Source organism: Populus euphratica, unplaced genomic scaffold, assembly GCF_000495115.2.
Source record: "Populus euphratica unplaced genomic scaffold, PopEup_1.0 scaffold24.1, whole genome shotgun sequence".
In the NCBI taxonomy this organism is placed as follows: Eukaryota; Viridiplantae; Streptophyta; class Magnoliopsida; order Malpighiales; family Salicaceae; genus Populus; species Populus euphratica.
Window position 1 is genome coordinate 595,195 of NW_011499893.1, and position 18,761 is coordinate 613,955.

Sequence of the window (18,761 nt, forward strand, 5' to 3'; positions counted from 1 at the left end):
ATGGTGGTGGATAAAAAAACACATGCACAACCTTTTCAAAAATACCCACAAACCATGTCTCCAGTCCAATAAGGAATTTGTAAAGTTACAGCGCCATGGATTGTCAACAAGCAAGAATTGTTTTTAATTTGAAGTGCTAGCTAGTTGTTTTACCTTTTTGAAATATCAATGTCACATCATGCCGTGCTCTATCTCTAATCTTACTGCATAGTTATTAATAGCAGAGTTTTAAGATGCTCCCAAATTTGGTTATCGATATCTGTCGAGAAAAAAGCATCCTTTTATAATTCGATCCTACTGGTAAAAAGATTAGAAAAAGACAAAGTTCGTGATGATCTGATTAATCTAACGGGTTCATCTGATAATTTTATTAATAGGATAAAATTTAATTAAAAATTTAGTTATGATTTATTAATTTTTATTTTTTTATTAAAAAGATATAATTTTAATTTAAAAAATTAACTTAAACAATCAAAACATTCTATAAAAACTAGGGTTTTAGACCTGATTAAGTTTAAAGACTATGAGAAAAAAATAAAATCTTCAACTCGAATGTTTTTTTATGGCTGTGAATAATTTTAAAAATAAAAAAACTTAGTTATAACTCATTAATTTTTATTCTTTATTAAAATATATTATTTTAATTTAAAAAATTAACTTAAACAATTAAATAACCCTATCAAAACCCCGATTTTAAACCTGATGAGGTTAAAAAACTATAAGAAAAGACAAAATCTTCAGCTCGAATGTTTTTTTATGGCTGTGAATAATTTTAAGAATAAAAAATAAGCACGATGGACACTTAATTTAATTAATTAAAACTGCATGGATTATTAGTTACTTTTGTAAAACTAAAAGGACTGGTTTATAACTTACTCTAATATTCTCCAGGTTCTAGGATTCTTTTCTTTCCCGCAAGCGATTTATTTTAAGCAGTGACAGCAACAAAAGATTTTCCACGTGCATCGAAGGTGAGAGACGGGTTGGGTTACCTACCCGTCACGCTAAACCACGGTCTAGGGGGGCAAAAATCTATTACATGACTGGCTATTTTTTCTGATTTGCATTTATTAAGGAATCTTGACAATATAAAGTAATTATATAAATACAAATAGTTGCTTAATATTCTATAAAAATTAATTTAATATGATGTATAAAAGCTAATTTGGACTGCTTCCACCACTTCAACGAAAAGATATACCATTTATAATTTTTTTAACAGCATATAAGTATTAAGAATCTAATTATAAATTAAGAAATGAACTCATGAATCACTGGAGCGAGATTAGAAATTTATCTTAATTGGAAAAAAAATATTAAATCGAATTATTTGAATATTTAGGATATACAATTTTTTTTGAATTTAAATCTCAGAGTTGATATTCAAAAAAATCATTAAATTTTCATAAATATGTCATTAATATTATGTTTAGAAAATATATTTAATTTTGATTGATGAATAAACAAATCCAAGGATATCCATCTTCATAATAAAAACAATCTACCTTTATATATACATATATATATGTTTTTTCGAGTTAAATATGTTGTCATAAAATAATAGTTTAGCATTTTTAGCTAAATTATCCATGGATTACACGAGCAAATACAGATGATCACCGAGGATCTGGCGGGACAAAAACCTCAAACAGCATAGAAAATCGTGCTACCATATCTTTGCTTACATATTTATTAGCTCTGCCTTGAAAAAGAAAATAAAATAAAAATATACTCCAAATTTCTATATCTGGTTTTGCTAATCAAGGAAGAAAAGTGAAAGGCTGACAGGACCAACCAAAGCAGAGGACCCACAATCCGTACTCTCCCATCTTGCTGTATCCCACAAACAGCAGCAACTGGGAGTGACCGAGTCACTGAGTTTATTAGAGCTACTCTCCTTTGCGTGGTGTAGTGCACTGTAGTAGTTTTTTGTCTTGGTATTTATTTTTGCAAGATTTACGAGGGGTCCCTTGCCTCCTTAGAACCTTAACTATTCCCTCACCTTCCTTCCCCTCCCTTTCTCTCCTTGTTGGTGAAGATATTTTAACAGCAAGTACAAAAGGTGAGTCCAAGTTTTAAACTTCATGGTTTATTTTTCTTTTTCCTTTTTTTTTTCCTTTTAGTGTTTTGGTTCTTTATTTCATTTTCTTCTTGAGAAATTTGATTTTGTTTCAGGGTTTTTATTTTCTCTTTTGATTCCTTATTATGTTACGTTGTTTTTTTTTTTTTTACTATTTTTTGTATTTTGATTTCTGTGAAGTTTGAATCTTGCTACTCTAAGGTGTCACTGTTGCATTGATTAAATTACATTTATTAGCTTTGAAGTTTTAATTCGTCCATGAAAGTCAATTCTTCTTCTTCTTCTTTTCAAGAAATGTTAAATGCAGCAGTAGACCGATAATTTATGGTTCTGGGTTTTTCTTAGCCTCGAGTTTGGTTGCCTAGACAGTGAGTGAAACAATGAAAGCTGGAAGATAGAATAATGGGAACTTATGATTCTTATCGTTTTGGATTTTAGAAACTTTAAAAGAAAAATCTTTGTATTGCAGGATTTTAAGGGTGATATGAGCCAAAGAAAGAATACAGAAAAAAGAATAGGAATCAAACATTCGTAGTCAAATCCTGTATTTAATGGTGAAGCTAATGAACTCATTTAAAGACAATTTACTCTTGATTTCTCACTGAAGGGAATCTGTACTGTAAGTTGTAACCCTCCCTTTGTTGCAAGCCACGATGTTCATCACTTGTGTCTTCCTATTATTATTATGGGCTGGCATCAGGCAACAAAAGTTTGGTGTTTGTTTTGAACAATGAATGGGTTGCAAAAGAAGAATTTATTTTTTTGTTCTTCCGGGACTTTTATTTGAAATTTGTGGAGCAAAGGACCATGCCTATCTTTTCCTTCTTTGTTTTGATTCCTTTTACAAGCTCTATAAATCTTTTCTGATTATAAAGTTTTCTACCAATAAGGTAGGTTAGGATGCTGTAAGAGACATGACACTAAAGTTGCTGAATGGGGGGACATGTTGTGTTGTTTTCTTTCCTTTAGAGGTGCGTGCAATACAGGCCTAAGAATGAGTATCTGTGAGAGTTGAAGTTTGAAAAAACCCCGTTATTGGTGTTCACCATGTCAAGGCAATCCCTACTTCCTCCTCGCTGCCCATTTCGGAAGCATGTCGTTTCTCATCCAATTCACGAATCCAGTCCGCAACACCACAGGTCTCCCTCCCAAGGTTCAGTTCTGGAGGAGAAGCCAGCATGGCTTGATGATTTGTTAAGTGATGAAGATGCAGATTCAAAAGGAAAGTGTCTTCGCCGGTCTGCCAGTGATTCGGTCACCCTCTTGGATGGTATTGTGAATTCATTTTCAGGTTTGAGTCCATATAATGATGAAGCTGCTTCAGGTGGCAATGAAACTTGTAGTGGACTGGAGTCAGCTTCTATGTATGGTCCTAATTCTCCTAGGAGAAGAGGGAATGTGACCTTCTCGGAAAATGCCATAGCATCAGCCCTATCGGAGTATGCATTTCAAAATCCTTTGCAGTATGTAGACGGCAGCCTGTGCATTTCGGGGACTAAACCCTTGGATCAAATGGGGAATGCATGTGGTTCAGCTGAGGAGCTCAATGGCGAGACAAACCCTGTGAAACGGTTAGAATCTGAAACACTCTTGTTTGATTGCTCGCTTATTTTGTATTTCTAAGGTAATCGTAATTACTCTTTTTATCACATCAATTTCTAAGCAATTTTTAGGCATTTGTTGTTGTGAACTTGGGATGGTCATCTGCGCTACCCTGATATTTTGGTGAAGATTCCCGATTGTGTGTTAATGCCCCAGCTTGCTTTAACAATATTGTAGCTCAATTTGGAATCAATGTTAGGCAAATTTGGAAGTACTGAACCAAGATTTAGCAACCTAGTTTCAGCTTTGCTCAAGTAATTTGTAGTTATGTTTCCTTGCTGATTATGATGTGTCCACTTTATACCGGACCCCCCCCTCCCTCTTCACATTCACATGTTGTTCTGTACTGAAACTTCATTTATGCTTGTTTGGTCATGTTTGTGAACAATTTTCTTGTAGGCGTAAGATTTTCCATTCTGTGTATTGATTGGAATTGTCTTTTGAAACAATACAAATTCCGGAGGAACGTTTAATTTTCTGGTAAGAACTACTCCATGAACTAGTATGGTCATCCAAGATGATCTCTGTCGGTGGTTTTCCCTAACCAATCTTCCCTTACAAATGTCCCTAGACACAAACTTTGACTGAAGCACAAGTACCAAATTTACTACCTGAGAGCAAGCCTCAGAATTCTGTACTACTGTCCCTAAGAAATGTTCTCCTTCATACTATGTGCTTGAGGAGGTTATATGATTATTCTAGTCTGTAGGTGCTGGCTGTCACTGAAAATTGAAGTACACACGTAGGGTTTTTACTAGAAGAATATCATGGAAAACCTACCATTGTACATAGAGCGTGGTGTTATTTGCAATTGTATTGTACTTGAGATGAAAGTCAGGAGATTCTCACTTCCAAACAAAGTATTCGATCTAAAACTTTATGTTTTCTAGTGTCTTTTCTCATTAACGTTATGCAAAACATGGAGACAATCTTACTGGTTTTGGTGGCTTTCTTGATAGGCATTCCGGGCAACGCTCAAGAGTTCGTAAACTCCAGTATATTGCTGAACTTGAAAGAACTGTTAATGTTCTGCAGGTAATTCCTCCGAGAGATGAGGCATTTTTGTCCCACTTTAGTCTCTGTATGATTGAATCTCTATTTGCAGGGATAGCATGCAGCAATTTTATTCTTGATGCAGATGGGGAAACTTTAATCCTTGTGCATGATAAATCGCAGTCTAAATCTTATCAACTGATGTTGAGAAATTTTCAATCATATCCTAAAGAAATTTCATATTTTTTATTTTGTCAAGAATTTCTTGTTTAGTAAATAAAAATTCAGGAGCTGTATAACTCTTTGCAGACTTTGGAGTCAGAGTTGGCAGTCAAGGTTGCTTCTATGCTTCAGAAACGTGCTACTTTGTCCCTGGAAAACAACACATTAAAGCAGCAGGAGGCCAGAATACGGCAGGAAAAATTGATCGCAGAGGGTGAGTTCCATATTTCTATGATTTTCTTGAAAATTCATCCCAAATATAATATTTGAGGATTTCAAAGCTCTTTCAACGGGGAAGAAACGTAACACAGCTTCCTTATTATTCTAGTTTTTCTTGTACGAAACTGGAATAAGGTACTCAAGTTTCCCTAGTACATTATTTTCTTCTTCCATGCATTTTCTTTCAGCTCAACATAAGGCTTTGAAGAAGGAAGCTGAGAGAATGAAAAACAAGTTAGGTTTCACAAATTTGAAGTTCAGAAATTATTCCAGATCAAGTCGCCCTCCGGAGGCAGCTAGATCAGAAGTTACATGGCAGATGGCAAAACTTAATCTTAACTAGTCAGGGGAGTCCGTGTCCATGCTTCAACAATACGTCTCAAACATGATTTTCTACTCATCAGTGTCATTTTGTGAAAAAAGTAGACAGCCTTGCTGCATCATGTCATATATTGGTTAGGATACCTTGCACTCCCGGGGCACAAGTTGTTTATATCTTGCTGTACATGAACCGCCAGTGAACGGACTTGTATAACAGGGAGTGGCATCATCTTTTCACTAGAATTATCTTAGCATCCATGCCCGGGTTACAATCTCGTGCTTGATCATTAAAGTAAAGCTCTTATCATCTGATGAATTCAAATCTAAACGAGGAATAATGAAAGAAAGCTTCATTGCAGAAGATCTCCCCACCTTTAAGCACTGAAAATTACACCTTCCTCGCTCATTCAACTGCGGCATCAGAGCGGTTAGGTGCCGCTACTGCACTAGAATACTCAGCGTGTAGAAAGCTATAGATTTAAAGTGATGGTAAGGAAAGGAAACATAACAAAGGACTGTTTGGTTGCAGGAATGTATTTTATTTTGGAAAGTGAATTTAGAAAAATGAATTATTTTTTGATATTTATTAGTGTAATGTGAAATAAATTGAAAAATACTTTAAAGTGTTTGGTTATATCATAAAAAATAAACTGAAAAATAATTTATTAATATTTTATTTTTTAAAATTTATTAAAATAATAAGAATTAAATTTTACAAATTAAAAGGTTGAAAAAAATATAATTGAAAAAATATAATTCATAAATTATCTCAAATAAAATAAATAATAATCATAATAATCAAGATTACATCTAAAAAATAAAAAAATTAAAAGATGAAGAAATTAAAATAATAATAATTAATATTTTATAAATTATTTTAAATAAAATAAGTAACAATCAAAATAATGATGATTAAATTTGATAGATAAAAAATTTCAATAAAAAAATAATAAGGAAAAAACAAATAATAACTATAAAAATAAGGACTAAAGTTAATATAAAAATTAAATTTTAAGAGAAAAATTAAAAAATAAATATTGAAAACAAAATATAAAAGTTTGAGGATCAAATTTGATATAATTAACAAATAATATGATATTTCTAATTTTTTCACAACTTTCAGAAAATGTTTTCAGTTCAAATTTTCCAGTTTATTTGGGTTTGTAGTGAATCAATAATGTTTAAGCGAATAAAATTTTGATATTTTTTGGAAAAATTTATAAGAACAATAGGGTAAACTTGTTATTTATGTATATACTAGTAAATTCACTTGCGCTCTTTGTAGTGAATCAATATTTTTTTTAAAAAAATATAAAGAATATAAATAATATTTTAAATCTTTAAATCTAGCTACTATATCACATCCAAGTTATTTGGATCTGACATGATTACAGGTCTAGATATTTGAGTAATGTAAATTCCAGATGTTGACTTAAAAAAATATTAAAAAAGAGAGAAGGAGAAGATAAAATCTCTATAGAAAAAATGCTAAATTCATAAACATAAAAATTAAACTATTTCAATTCAAAGATATGATTAAAATTTTTAGATCTAAAATGTTAAATTAGATTTTTGTTGTTTATATTTATTCATACTTTGTTTATAAATAATTTTTAAATTTGAGTTGCTTGAATCTGACAAATATATTTTATCTAAGTTTACTTGAATAATTATAACAACAATAATAATATAAACAACAACAACTATCTCAAATACAAGGAGTTGGGGTCTACAATCATTCTCAATTCAAATTTAGTCGTGGTGCGCGCAAGCTGACCCGGACATCTACGTTAATCTAAAAAAAAAAAAAAATTTGACAAAAATACTTAACCTACAGTAGTAGGTCTGGTGCATAGGTTTGATAATTTTTCCAGACCCATACTTGAATCTGTCATCAAACATGGTTGTTAAGTCTAAATTGTTTGGATCTGATAACCCATCCTAGATTTAAGTAAACAACAAACAAAAAGAAGATAACTCATCCTAGATTTAAGGAAGTAACAACTAAAAAAAAGATAATTGTGTATTTTAGTTGTCATGAGAGGAAAAAAAACAAATAATCAATTATTAGCAGTAATCCAACCATGATATATCTACATGTACCGCTTAATATGTAAAAAAAACACAACTATACATTTAGTGATATAATAATTGACTAGATTTTGCTATCAAGAAATGTCACACATATTTTTTTAATGACACGGACACTACCCACTCATTAGAATATATATAGAACACACTAGTAATTTTTTGATTAAAAATTAAAAAATATTATATAAAAATACTAAAATATCCTCATGGTCCTCTTAATTGCACAAAATACCCACAAAAAAAACCAAAATTCTCCAAAAAAAACAAAACATCTTTTTTTTTCTCTTTTCCAAGGCTAAAAATATTTTTTACTTGTATTTATAAATTAAAAATAAAATTACTATTATAATCTATAATAAAATATTTATTGATGTATAATGATTTTTCCACACCTTTAGAATTTGAAAAAAATTAGATTTTCTTGTGAAAAAAAGCTAAAGAAATATCTATCCGCTCCTGAAAATATGAGAAATTTAAAAGCTAAAGAAATGCCGCTTAATCTATAGTGATTTCCCCGTATTATTTAGCTTTTGTTATAATAAACATAAAAAAAATCAAAATATTGATATCAAGCTGGAAAAAAAAGAAATTACATGTAAAAAATTTCAACTTCATTACATATCTAACCTTGGAGATTCCAATCGCCAAACTGTTCAGAGGTATCCCTTTTCACAAAATGTATTCACAGTACTTATTATTAAATCATTGCAAGGACTAGAGCCCTCCAAACACCAATTAAATCACCCTATCAATCGTGGTAAATATGCACGTTTACAAGGGTGCAGCATACAGCTCTTCCAAGTTTTAATTACATTCACAGGGATCACAAAAGAAACTACCTAACCACGAAGAGATGCCCGAGGGACAGCAGGTAAGCCCAGTTCATCCTCAGCCTGTCAAGAATCAAGGTTCAAGGAAAGAAGCATTAGGCAAAACACCAAGAAAGACACATGGCAAATGCAGGTACAGCATATTTAACTCTGGGAAACAAGCTGGCTGTTCTCTTAAGCTTGTATGAAGGAATCTAAACTCCATTGTTTTCCTTTTTTGATAGATAAATTAGTATTCTGTCCCATTAAATAGAGAAACGTTTCTTCCCAATCAAAAGTAAATATCAGTACACGATGAGAGTTTAAGGAACCATGTGACTCAATATACTTCTCACAACACTCACTATAGTGAATATATATATTCGCTGTACTATTTAATACCTGATTATTGGCTCTACCAGCTGGTGCTGCATGTCCTGTGGGTGCCGAAGGCAAGTTCAGTTCTGAATCAAGATCAGGTTCCTTATCAGGTTGCAGATAAGAAGGCACCCCATCAGATTCAGTTTCCATTGCCATGTCTGCTTCCAAAGCATCAAGTTCTGCATTCCAAATGAATAGAACAATTATAAGATATATATTACAGATGGATTATTTATTTGAAACCAGTGCATGAAGGACTGTTTCAATTTTTTGTTGCAGAGTAGGGGAAATATTTTCGACAATGTGCTCCTTCTAAAGGACTATACAATATTAAAGAACTTGCTTCTCAAACATCTAGGCTGAATGGCAAATCAAAACTTCAATTTAGTAAAAAAAAAACTGTAATGAGCCTTTGAATGATCTTAAGCTTACCACCCATGAGATCTTCCTCATCAATATCATCCGGCACGCTGTAGCTTCTACCCAAGGTCTCTTGAATTTCACTGCTAACATCCATCAAGTCCATCATCTCATCTTGCAAGTTCTACAGAAATAGAGAGAGAGTGATAATAAAAAGGGGGTGGAGGTACAAAACACCTATCATCAGTTCATCATGATTTCCAGGAGATCCCAATAGATAAGCCATAAAGACAGGATAGGAAGAGGGGCTTTGGAGTTGACAGACTACATACATCAATATCTTGAATCTTCACAGTTTTCATCAATCCTTTCAATTCCTTGTTGGCGGATTTCAAAGCTGACACCTGAAAAGAAAACCGCAAAATTAATGCCAGTGAGAAGTGAAGTAAATTTCTTTTAAACTCACTCACTTAGAATGCCGTGGTCATATATATTATATCTTAAACTAAATGGCTATGCATGCTGATGATACAAGAAACCATGTTCATGAATCATAAGCAATCCCTCCCTAGCAGTAGATGTTTCATCCCCTACCTCTCATGAGGTAGGCTGCAGGTTCCCATTGGATTACACATATTGCTCCACCAGCTTGAACCATGCCCCTTTAGGTGCTACCAAGGCAAACAAATATCTCAAGGTGAGCATCCCATCCCCAATGCAACCACAAATCTATCTGGTGTAAGATGAATCTTCAAAAACAACATGCAAACAAGTACTCACAGGGATGCCTTATTCATAGCATGTATGCCTTTACTGTCCACTACTTTTTGCACAAGAAAAATTGGTTTTAAGTGTCAATTCAGTTTCACAAACAGATGCTTTATAGGGCACTTTTTACTAGTTACTTCAAACGTGAACATTTTTAAAACTATATCGATGTTTTGGAACATACAGTTTGTTGAGCATCTTTAATTCCTTCAGAAGCAAATGCAACTTGATCAAGGTTGAACGTTTGATTATAAAGCATGTCACGCTGTCCTTCATACCTGTCCAACAGATTTACCGATCACATAAGCCATTAAGGCAATTGACAATATAAAAATCAAGCTGTATAGCGTCACCCTAGCATTAAACTTAAGCAAATGCAATCCATTACATTTCATTACGCCCAACAAAAATGGCACCCACCCTAAATCAACATCCAAACAGGCAATAGCTACAGTTTAGTGCTTCAAATGCAACGAAAAAGGTGAAAACTTTGAAGCTCAAATTCTGAAAAACAATCCGAAAACCTCAGGGCTTCTTTCAAAGTAATGATCACAACCTACCATTATCAAATCCAGAGTAAAAAACAAACGAAACCCAGTCATTTAAATCACAAAATTCAAAACCCACAAGCCACTTAACTCCCAAAATCACATTAAAAGGGGGGAAATGTAAATACTCACATTCTCTTCTGCTTAAGAACCCTCATAGCTCTAGATTTAACAGCCTCTTGAGCAGGTCCAGGTCTTGTATTCTTGATCTGTTCTTTATACCTCGCAAGTTCTGCATCAAGCTTCTTGATCTTCTCATCTACTGTTTCACCTCTCTTATTAATCTAACATTTTTTATCATCAAATTAAAAACCCATGTCAGAAATCTAACAAAATCCAAGTTCAAAACTTTCTTGAAAATACACAAACAGAGAATTCAAGAAAAAATTACCCTATCTGATGAATCTTGAATTGAAGGTGGTGGTTCTTTATCTTTTTTTAGACCAAAAACTCTCTTCATGTTTCCAGAAACAAACACAACGATCAAGTTCTTGAAAGAGAGAACCGAGAGAGAGAAAAACAAGGAGATTTTCTTGTTTTCGAAGAAGTAAAGACTGTTGCTTTTGGTTCTGTTTTTCTTTGACGCGTTAAAGGAAGTCTCTTGGAGCTTGCAAAGGGAGTGTTATTTTGATGGATAAGGGTTCTATTTGATTTATGACGTGGCGTTTTTTGGTTGGTTGGATTGGTTTTTTAGGTCCAATGGTAACATGCCATGTAATGAAACCAGTTTTTGTAACTGGTAGTGATTTTGATTTTGATTTTATTGATATTGTTAGGTCCATTGGCCTATTTTATTTTACCTTGTTAGAGATTAATGTAGAGGTTGCAATTTTAAAATAGTTTGTTGAAAAAAATAGTTTTAATTGAACCTCAACTGATTTGAAGATATTTTTTATTATTAAAAAAATATATTTTACTTGAATCTTTATATGCAGTTGAAATAATTTATATGAGTGGTATTATCTATTAAATTGAATTGATTTAATCATTTTTTAAAATATGTCAGACAAATGCCCATAAATAATAAATAATAAATAATAAATAATAAGATGTTAAGTTAGATTTTTATCTATTAAAAATAAACTTGTAAAATTTAATTTAGGATTGATTTGAATTGTTTTGGTTAAATAATAATTTTTTATTAAAAATTTATATTTTTATAATTTTATTTTTTATAATTTAAATATGATATAATTTATTATAACTTGTTTTTTTGTTTTTTTTGTTATCTCAACTCCATTATCCCTGTAACAGGTTTAGCAAGTTAAACTAATTATTTCAAGTTTTTTTAATTTTTTATTTTTTTTGTTTTTTTGTTATCCCGGGTTTAGCAAATTAAACTAATTATTTCAAGTTTTTTTAATTAATTTTTTTAATTTTATTATTTAATATTTTTAATATTTAATTAATTATATTTTTTTTTTGTTATTTCGACTTCATGACTTAATATTTAATTGATTATAATTTTTTTTTTGTTATTTCGACTTCATGACTTATGTAATGGGTTTGACGAGTTAACCTGATCGTCTCGAGTATTTTTATTTTTTTAATTGTCTTTTTAATTTTATTATTTAATATTTTTATTATTTAAATGATTATAATTTAAGTTTTGTTATTTATTTTAGTTTATTTTTTATAAAATTATGTTATTTTTATAATTAGGGTTAGGAATTTTACAAATTAATTCAAGTTAATTTAATTTAATTTATTTTATTATTATATTATATTATTTTTCAGTTTTATTTTTTCAATAAATTTATTACAAATTAAATTCTATAACTTGGAATGAATTTTTTTTTATTCGAGGGTTATATAGCTTTTAGAAGCAGAAAACTGGAACGTTCTCCGGCTATTAGGGGATCCGAACTAAAGAGCTCATTCCTCTTCTTAGGCAGAACCTTCTCAAGCTCTGGTACCTTCTCTCTCTGTCACTCCCTCTGTGTAGTTTTAGATCTCTAAATTTCTCAATAGTCCACTACCATGGATACCCACGACAACCAACCACACCCAGCAACAAGATCAAAAGCCTCTAAAATCTACTGTTTATCAATACTGATCCTCTTTTTAGCAATCTCTCTAAGTTTCTTCATCAAGACAAGCCACTACTTCAAAATCCAACACCTAAAATCAACACTCACATCAAACCCCTCTTATTTTCAAGAACTCCTAGAGTTTCTTTATTCAACCCAAAACCCCACCAAAACCCAACAACCAAATCACATTTCCGTACCCTCTCACTGTGTTTTATGGATGGCACCTTTCCTTTCAGGTGGTGGGTATAGTTCAGAATCTTGGTCATATATTTTAGCACTTAATGAAAACATGAACAAGAAAAAGTTTAAGTTGAGTATTCAGCAGCACGGTGATCTAGAATCTTTGGAGTTTTGGGAAGGTTTGCCTCAAGAAACCAAGAACTTGGCTGTTAAGCTTTATCAAACTGAATGCAGAGTAAATGAGACTATTGTGATATGTCATAGTGAGCCTGGTGCCTGGTACCCACCATTGTTTCAAACCAGGCCTTGTCCACCAACTAGTTATGAAAATTTCAATTTTGTTATTGGTAGAACCATGTTTGAGACTGATAGACTGATTGCTGAGCATGTTAAGAGATGTAATAGAATGGATTATATTTGGGTTCCTACTGATTTTCATGTGTCTACATTTGTGCAAAGTGGGGTTGATCCATCTAAGGTTGTTAAAGTGGTTCAAACTGTTGATGTTGAGTTTTTTAATCCTTTAAATTATGAGCCTTTAGATCTTGTTACAATAGGAAATTTGGTTTTGGGTTCAGGAAAGAAGGATCTGGATTCGAAGATGGAGTTTGTCTTCTTGAGTGTGTTTAAGTGGGAGTATAGGAAAGGGTGGGATGTATTGTTGAAAGCATACTTGAAGGAGTTTTCTAGGATTGATGGGGTTGCTTTGTACTTGCTAACAAATCCTTACCATTCTGATAGGAATTTTGGCAACAAGATTGTAGAGTTTGTTGAGCATTCTGGCATAGAGGAACCAGTTAAAGGTTGGGCGCCTGTTTATGTAATTGATACTCATATAGCTCAGGTTGATTTGCCAAGAATGTATAAGGCTGCCCATGCATTTGTTCTTCCATCAAGAGGAGAAGGGTGGGGGAGGCCTCTGGTGGAGGCCATGTCAATGTCTTTGCCAGTTATTGCAACGAATTGGTCTGGACCAACAGAGTATTTGACAGAGGAGAACAGCTATCCATTACTGGTGGATAGAATGAGTAAAGTTATGGAAGGGCCATTTGAAGGGCATCTTTGGGCTGAACCTTCTATTGATAAGCTACAAGTTCTGATGAGGCATGTAATAACTAATGTTGAGGAAGCAAATATGAGGGGAAGGCGAGCAAGGGAAGACATGATTAGAAGGTTTTCTCCTCGGATTGTTTCTGGTGTTGTCACAGATCTAATTGAAAATCTACTTGATCGGATGATTTGAGAGTTTTTCTTCTTCTTGCTTGTGGAGTTCATATATGGTGTGGGTCAGCTGGGGAATTAAGTAATCAGATATCAATATGGCACGCCATCTTTGTAAATGAGGAGAGACGTGATGTATTTTGCAGGTCTACGGGATGTTTGAACAACCGGATGACTTCATTTCCAACTTGTCCTTGTTTATGTTCAAATGTTCTGTCACTGTATAGACAAATTATGTCAAATTTTGAGACATTCAAGAGCTAAGTTTCAGGTTTTAAGCATCTGCTAGGTTGCTTCTGTTGTTGAGCATGGCTGCTGGAGAGAGTGCTAGTGCCTAGAATTGCTAATTCAAGAGTGCAACAATACGTGGGAAACTCTATGCACTAGACAGTGCTTTGTGTAATGGCTTGACGTTCTAAATAATCTTCCATCAAGGATAGGCAAATTTCTGATCAATTTGCTTGATCTTTGTAATTCAGGAAGAGAGGTAGATGATTGACTAACAATATTTGAATGGGCCAATTGGAACATGCAGTAAAGAACCTTTCCTTCAGTTCTTTTAAGAATTTCCTCGCATTCCTCTTATCAGATTTGGAGAGTATTAGCCACTCTCTAGTCAATATTCTTCAAAGAACTCTAGCATCAATAGTATGTTTCAGAGTATCATATTTTCAGCAGGTATCATTTACTTAACAGCATTATCTGCAAAAAAAAGCTTTGACTAAAACCCATTTTAGAGGAATTTTTGTTCTTATTGTGCTCTCCTATATATTATGTCTGCCGTTATTTTTCAGATTTCTTTCGAAAGCTTGCCTTTTTTCTGTGAACAACCCTAGTGGTAGAGGGTGCGTGGCACTATATATTTTTATATATTTTTGGAAAGGGAAATTTTACACACACAAACTGATGTGGCAAGTGTTGTATAGTATAATATAACTGATTTATAAAATCATTTCATTAAATGATGAGTAACTACGAAATTATTCTGTGTAATTTTTCGATTTGTTTCTCCGTACTGTTTTGGAAAAAACAGTCTTTCTATTTCTTGACCTAAAAGCTAACCAAATTGAGTGAAAAAAACACCAAAATCTTCCCATAAAATCGTGTTTTACCAATGAAGTAGGCAAAAAACTTGGAGGGTATACAGAAAAAAAAAAGTAAAAAAATAAAAATCACTTCCTAAATGGTAAAACAGCTTAGGAATCTCGTGCAAGCTCTATGGGGTCTTGCCTTCGGTTTATTACAAAAAAAGAACAGAACAGCTCCTTCCCTCCGAGGAATCTTCTCTTCCTCACAATCTCACCAACTTCTCTCCTTCCTGTTGTCTATCAATCATTAGTTTTTATTTCTTTCGAACCTTATCTTAACCAACCCCCAACAATGGCCACGGCTGCTCTTCTCCCCTGAGCACCACCTACCCTTGCCTTTCTCGTAGCACCTTCCCAAGTTCAGGACAGGATGGCCTCCTGTGCCTCGTCCCTCCTTGGCCTCCTGTCTTTCCTCATTGTGGCGAGCATAGCATCATCATCATCCTCTTCTAGGGGAATCCGCCTCAGTATTGTCCGAAAACCATTCGCTGCTGTCCCTGTATTCAGGGAGGCTCCAGCTTTCCGAAATGGGGATTGCTGTGGGCTTCAGAGAATCCACATTGTCATGACTCTTGATGCCAATTACCTTAGAGGCACCATGGCTGCCGTTTTATCCATCCTCCAACATTCTACTTGCCCTGAAAACATGGAGTTCCATTTTCTCTGGTCACGTTTCGAGCGTGAGGTCTTCTCCAGCATCAAATCCACCTTCCCTTACCTTAATTTCAAATTTTACCGGTTTGATTCCAACCGTGTTCGCGGCAAGATATCTAAATCCATTCGTCAGGCTCTAGACCAGCCTTTAAACTATGCTAGAATTTACCTTGCTGACATTATCCCATCCGACGTTAAACGTGTGATTTATCTGGACTCTGATCTTGTTGTTGTTGATGATATTGCAAAATTATGGGAGGTTGATTTAGAGGAAAAGGTTTTGGCTGCTCCAGAATATTGTCATGCAAATTTCACCAACTATTTTTCTAAACTATTTTGGCTTGATCCTGTTTTGGCCAAGACTTTTCATGGAAGAAGGCCTTGTTATTTTAACACAGGAGTCATGGTTGTGGATGTGGAAAAGTGGAGGCAAGGAGGGATTACACAGAAGGTTGAAGAGTGGATGACAGTGCAAAAGCAAAAGAGAATCTATCATTTAGGTTCATTGCCGCCATTTCTATTGGTCTTGGCTGGGAACATCAAAGGAGTTGACCATCGATGGAACCAGCATGGATTAGGGGGTGACAATATGGAAGGAAAGTGTAGGAGTTTGCACCCAGGACCTATTAGTTTGCTTCATTGGAGTGGGAAAGGGAAACCTTGGCTGAGGCTTGACTCAAGGAAACCATGCATTGTGGATCATCTCTGGGCTCCATACGATCTTTATCGCTCATCGATGCATGCTCTTGAAGAATGAGGATGGAGTCAGTGAGAAAAGGAAGGGGTTGGTGGTTTAGGAGAGCAAGAGGAGATACACTAATGGCTAAGAAGTCAAATTTTTTAAAGAACTCTTCAAAAACAAATTTCTTCCCATTCTTTCATATCATTTAAGGTCCGCAAGGACCCTTTTTCTTTTCTTTTCTTTTCTTTTCTTTTCTTTTCTTTTTTCCTTTCAAAATCTTAGGCAAAAAAAAGAGAGGATTTTTCGCTGTTCTATCCTATCGAGATCATCTTATGAAAAAACCTTAATCAAAGTTCTGTTGTAAGAGGTGGAAAAGAGAAGCCATAAGGGTTTTAATTTTTTGGTTCTACTAGTGCTTATCAGCATGGACTTTTGAAGCTATCTTCATCAATTTTGATTCTATTGCATAGAGCTTGAGGGAAGATCTTGAGTTCCTTGTGAAATGGACAATGACACAATGATGGGGGTTGTGGAAAAAAATTATTTGTCCCTCTATACAACTTTCTATGCACTACTTTATTATTTCTGAATCCAGTTTAGTTTCATTACTTTAGTTTTTTTTTTTTTTTTCAATTTGTGGAACCCCGCCCTTCTGTTGTAGCAAGTTTATGATCTCCTCTGTGCTCCTAGTAAATTGACAGATAAACTGTGCATGTCTTAATCTTAGCTTTGGGGAATTGTCAAAATTTTGCTTGCACCTTTCATTTCCGAGTCATGAAATGATTGCCCAATAGAAGCCTTCTCGGTGAGTGGGTTTGCTTCCGAGTCAAGATATGGATCGGATCATCTGCTTAAAATCGGACAGGTACCAAGTCTTGGTACATCCGAATTGGGATTAAAAACAATCAAGATATGGAGAGGACAAATAACTAGTCCTGGTACATCGGAACAGGTTCGAGGATACCATTAATCGTGGATAGAAAAGACCGTAGAGAAACATAAAGAAGAGTAACTTGCTAGTACTATGATTGAACTATAACATAATTAAAGACAATAGAAACAAATTCCAGGGTGCACTTAGCAGCATCATATAGTTACAGGAACTGGCTAATCAACGACAGTGATAATTGGTACAAACAGCATGGTGCAAATAAACAAGGAACCGGCTCATCGCCCATATGTAGACTAAGGTTTTTTTCGTTCCACGATAAAATTTCTTCTCATTGCTTCCTTTTTTCTTTGGATAAAAGCATCTGATTTCTCATTGATATTTGAGGCCACACTTATGAGATGCCTTGGGAACACCTTTTTTGGCTCCTGCTTTCCTGGTAGTGTCCAATCTTCACTTATTATGTTCTTACCTTTCTTTGCTCTATCTTCCTCCTTGCCGTCCTGTATGCTGACAAACTTTTTGGGACCTCTTCCTCGAGCCATGGTGCTCACATTGGTCTCTGCCTCTTGTTGGGCTTTCCGTCGAGCGGTAATGCCTTTAGCAACACCATTCACTTGAGCTAGGGAGAGCTCCTCCTTGTCAAGGGATGGCTCAGTGACCTTCTTGCTTTTCTGTATACATAGCTTGTCATCAGGGAGCTGTCCCTTCGCTGATAAAGGGATGGGAATGATGTCACCTTTCTTCAATTTAGGATGATCACCATCATTAATTCTTGTGCTACCTTCCATTGGTTCATGGACAGAAGAGCCGAGTTTGTCAACAGAAGTCCAATGCTCCAATTCTTCTTCAGTTTGCTTGAAGTGAACCTGAATCTCAGATCCTGAACTAGTATCTTTTGACCTTTCTTGACCCTGATGGTGCCGCTTTTCTTCTCCTATAGTACTTTCAAGAATCAAGGGTGCTTGTTCTTCAACCATAGAGTCCACTTCATTTCTCCATGAGTCATCTACAGGTGCCGCAGTTGAGCTGCGAGGCTCTGCATCTGCATGGCGTAAAGTGATGCTCTTAAAGGGACGAGCAATAAGGTTGTTCATGAAGAACTGGAAGAGCCTCTGGCAAATGCCGCAGGAATGAAATTGGTTGTCGTTTTTCTGCATGTCTTGGGCCGAAAACACTTAAAAAACAAGAAAATGAAAGAAAAAACAGCTGTGGTTGCCGTCTAAAGAGGGGACCTGGGAGATGGTATATTTATTTCGGCAATTGGTTAACATGTGATGTTCTATCCTTGGAAAATGGGGTAACAAAAAGTTATAACATGGATTTGATGGAAGCATCCTCTTCCCTTTTAACCTTGAAAGGGAGTCATTTCTCAGCCTGCTTAAGAAGAAAGCAAAGGCAGAGAGCAAGTAAATCATAGACAAATCCTAGTGATTCCATGCATTTCAAAGGGAAAGGAATCCTACTTTGCTTGAAGTTTCTGATATTCCCAAATCACAAAAAGCAAGAGTCACGCAAATCAGTGTGGGCCACGGCCAGCAAATGGAATTCAAATGCCTAGCATCCTTTGGACAACCTGATATTTTATCTTGCAAGTGTTTCATGGGATGAAATGGAACT

At 34.4% G+C, this 18,761-nt stretch overlaps 4 protein-coding genes across 9 annotated transcripts; 3 read left to right on the forward strand and 1 right to left on the reverse strand.

The window, feature by feature from the left end:
• The first annotated feature begins 1,725 nt into the window (after positions 1-1,725).
• LOC105131559 (basic leucine zipper 34-like) lies at positions 1,726-5,729 on the forward strand. Of its 6 annotated transcripts, XM_011034597.1 has the most exons (6): positions 1,726-2,062; positions 2,550-2,699; positions 3,050-3,651; positions 4,642-4,717; positions 4,985-5,111; positions 5,305-5,729. In XM_011034597.1, exons 3-6 carry the CDS (start codon positions 3,128-3,130, stop codon positions 5,457-5,459), a joined length of 882 nt encoding a protein of 293 aa, XP_011032899.1. In that variant the 5' UTR covers positions 1,726-2,062; positions 2,550-2,699; positions 3,050-3,127; the 3' UTR covers positions 5,460-5,729. The 6 variants fall into 6 exon arrangements, with proteins under 6 accessions (XP_011032899.1, XP_011032897.1, XP_011032895.1 ...); XM_011034595.1 differs by lacking the exon at positions 2,550-2,699 and having other exon boundaries at positions 2,971-3,651; XM_011034593.1 differs by lacking the exon at positions 2,550-2,699 and having other exon boundaries at positions 2,975-3,651.
• A 2,388-nt stretch (positions 5,730-8,117) lies between these two features.
• On the reverse strand, positions 8,118-10,999 carry LOC105131561 (charged multivesicular body protein 5-like). Its single transcript, XM_011034599.1, has 7 exons — positions 10,786-10,999; positions 10,527-10,678; positions 10,031-10,124; positions 9,411-9,482; positions 9,151-9,262; positions 8,740-8,897; positions 8,118-8,421 (listed from the first exon to the last, which is right to left on the reverse strand). Exons 1-7 carry the CDS (start codon positions 10,852-10,854, stop codon positions 8,368-8,370), a joined length of 711 nt encoding a protein of 236 aa, XP_011032901.1. The 5' UTR covers positions 10,855-10,999; the 3' UTR covers positions 8,118-8,367.
• Positions 11,000-12,216: 1,217 nt separating this feature from the next.
• LOC105131562 (UDP-Glycosyltransferase superfamily protein) lies at positions 12,217-14,580 on the forward strand. The gene has a single exon (XM_011034600.1). The coding sequence runs from the start codon at positions 12,375-12,377 to the stop codon at positions 13,848-13,850; it is 1,476 nt and encodes a 491-aa protein (XP_011032902.1). The 5' UTR covers positions 12,217-12,374; the 3' UTR covers positions 13,851-14,580.
• A 379-nt stretch (positions 14,581-14,959) lies between these two features.
• Positions 14,960-16,433, forward strand: LOC105131563 (probable galacturonosyltransferase-like 4). Its single transcript, XM_011034601.1, has one exon. It carries the CDS (start codon positions 15,287-15,289, stop codon positions 16,325-16,327), a length of 1,041 nt encoding a protein of 346 aa, XP_011032903.1. The 5' UTR covers positions 14,960-15,286; the 3' UTR covers positions 16,328-16,433.
• Positions 16,434-18,761: the final 2,328 nt, after the last annotated feature.

What these genes read in the sequence shown, in the direction of transcription:
- LOC105131559 (XM_011034597.1), top strand. Translation starts at nt 3,128, where the DNA reads ATGTCAAGGCAATCCCTACTTCCTCCTCGCTGCCCATTTCGGAAGCAT. An exon ending in GAGACAAACCCTGTGAAACG is followed by an intron (nt 3,652 to 4,641) that starts GTTAGAATCTGA and finishes CTTTCTTGATAG; the next exon opens with GCATTCCGGGCAACGCTCAA. An exon ending in GAACTGTTAATGTTCTGCAG is followed by an intron (nt 4,718 to 4,984) that starts GTAATTCCTCCG and finishes AACTCTTTGCAG; the next exon opens with ACTTTGGAGTCAGAGTTGGC.
- LOC105131562 (XM_011034600.1), top strand. Translation starts at nt 12,375, where the DNA reads ATGGATACCCACGACAACCAACCACACCCAGCAACAAGATCAAAAGCC.
- LOC105131563 (XM_011034601.1), top strand. Translation starts at nt 15,287, where the DNA reads ATGGCCTCCTGTGCCTCGTCCCTCCTTGGCCTCCTGTCTTTCCTCATT.
- LOC105131561 (XM_011034599.1), bottom strand. Translation starts at nt 10,854, where the DNA reads ATGAAGAGAGTTTTTGGTCTAAAAAAAGATAAAGAACCACCACCTTCA. An exon ending in GTTCTTAAGCAGAAGAGAAT is followed by an intron (nt 10,125 to 10,526) that starts GTGAGTATTTAC and finishes TCTGTTGGACAG; the next exon opens with GTATGAAGGACAGCGTGACA. An exon ending in CTGGTAGAGCCAATAATCAG is followed by an intron (nt 8,422 to 8,739) that starts GTATTAAATAGT and finishes GATTCTTGACAG; the next exon opens with GCTGAGGATGAACTGGGCTT.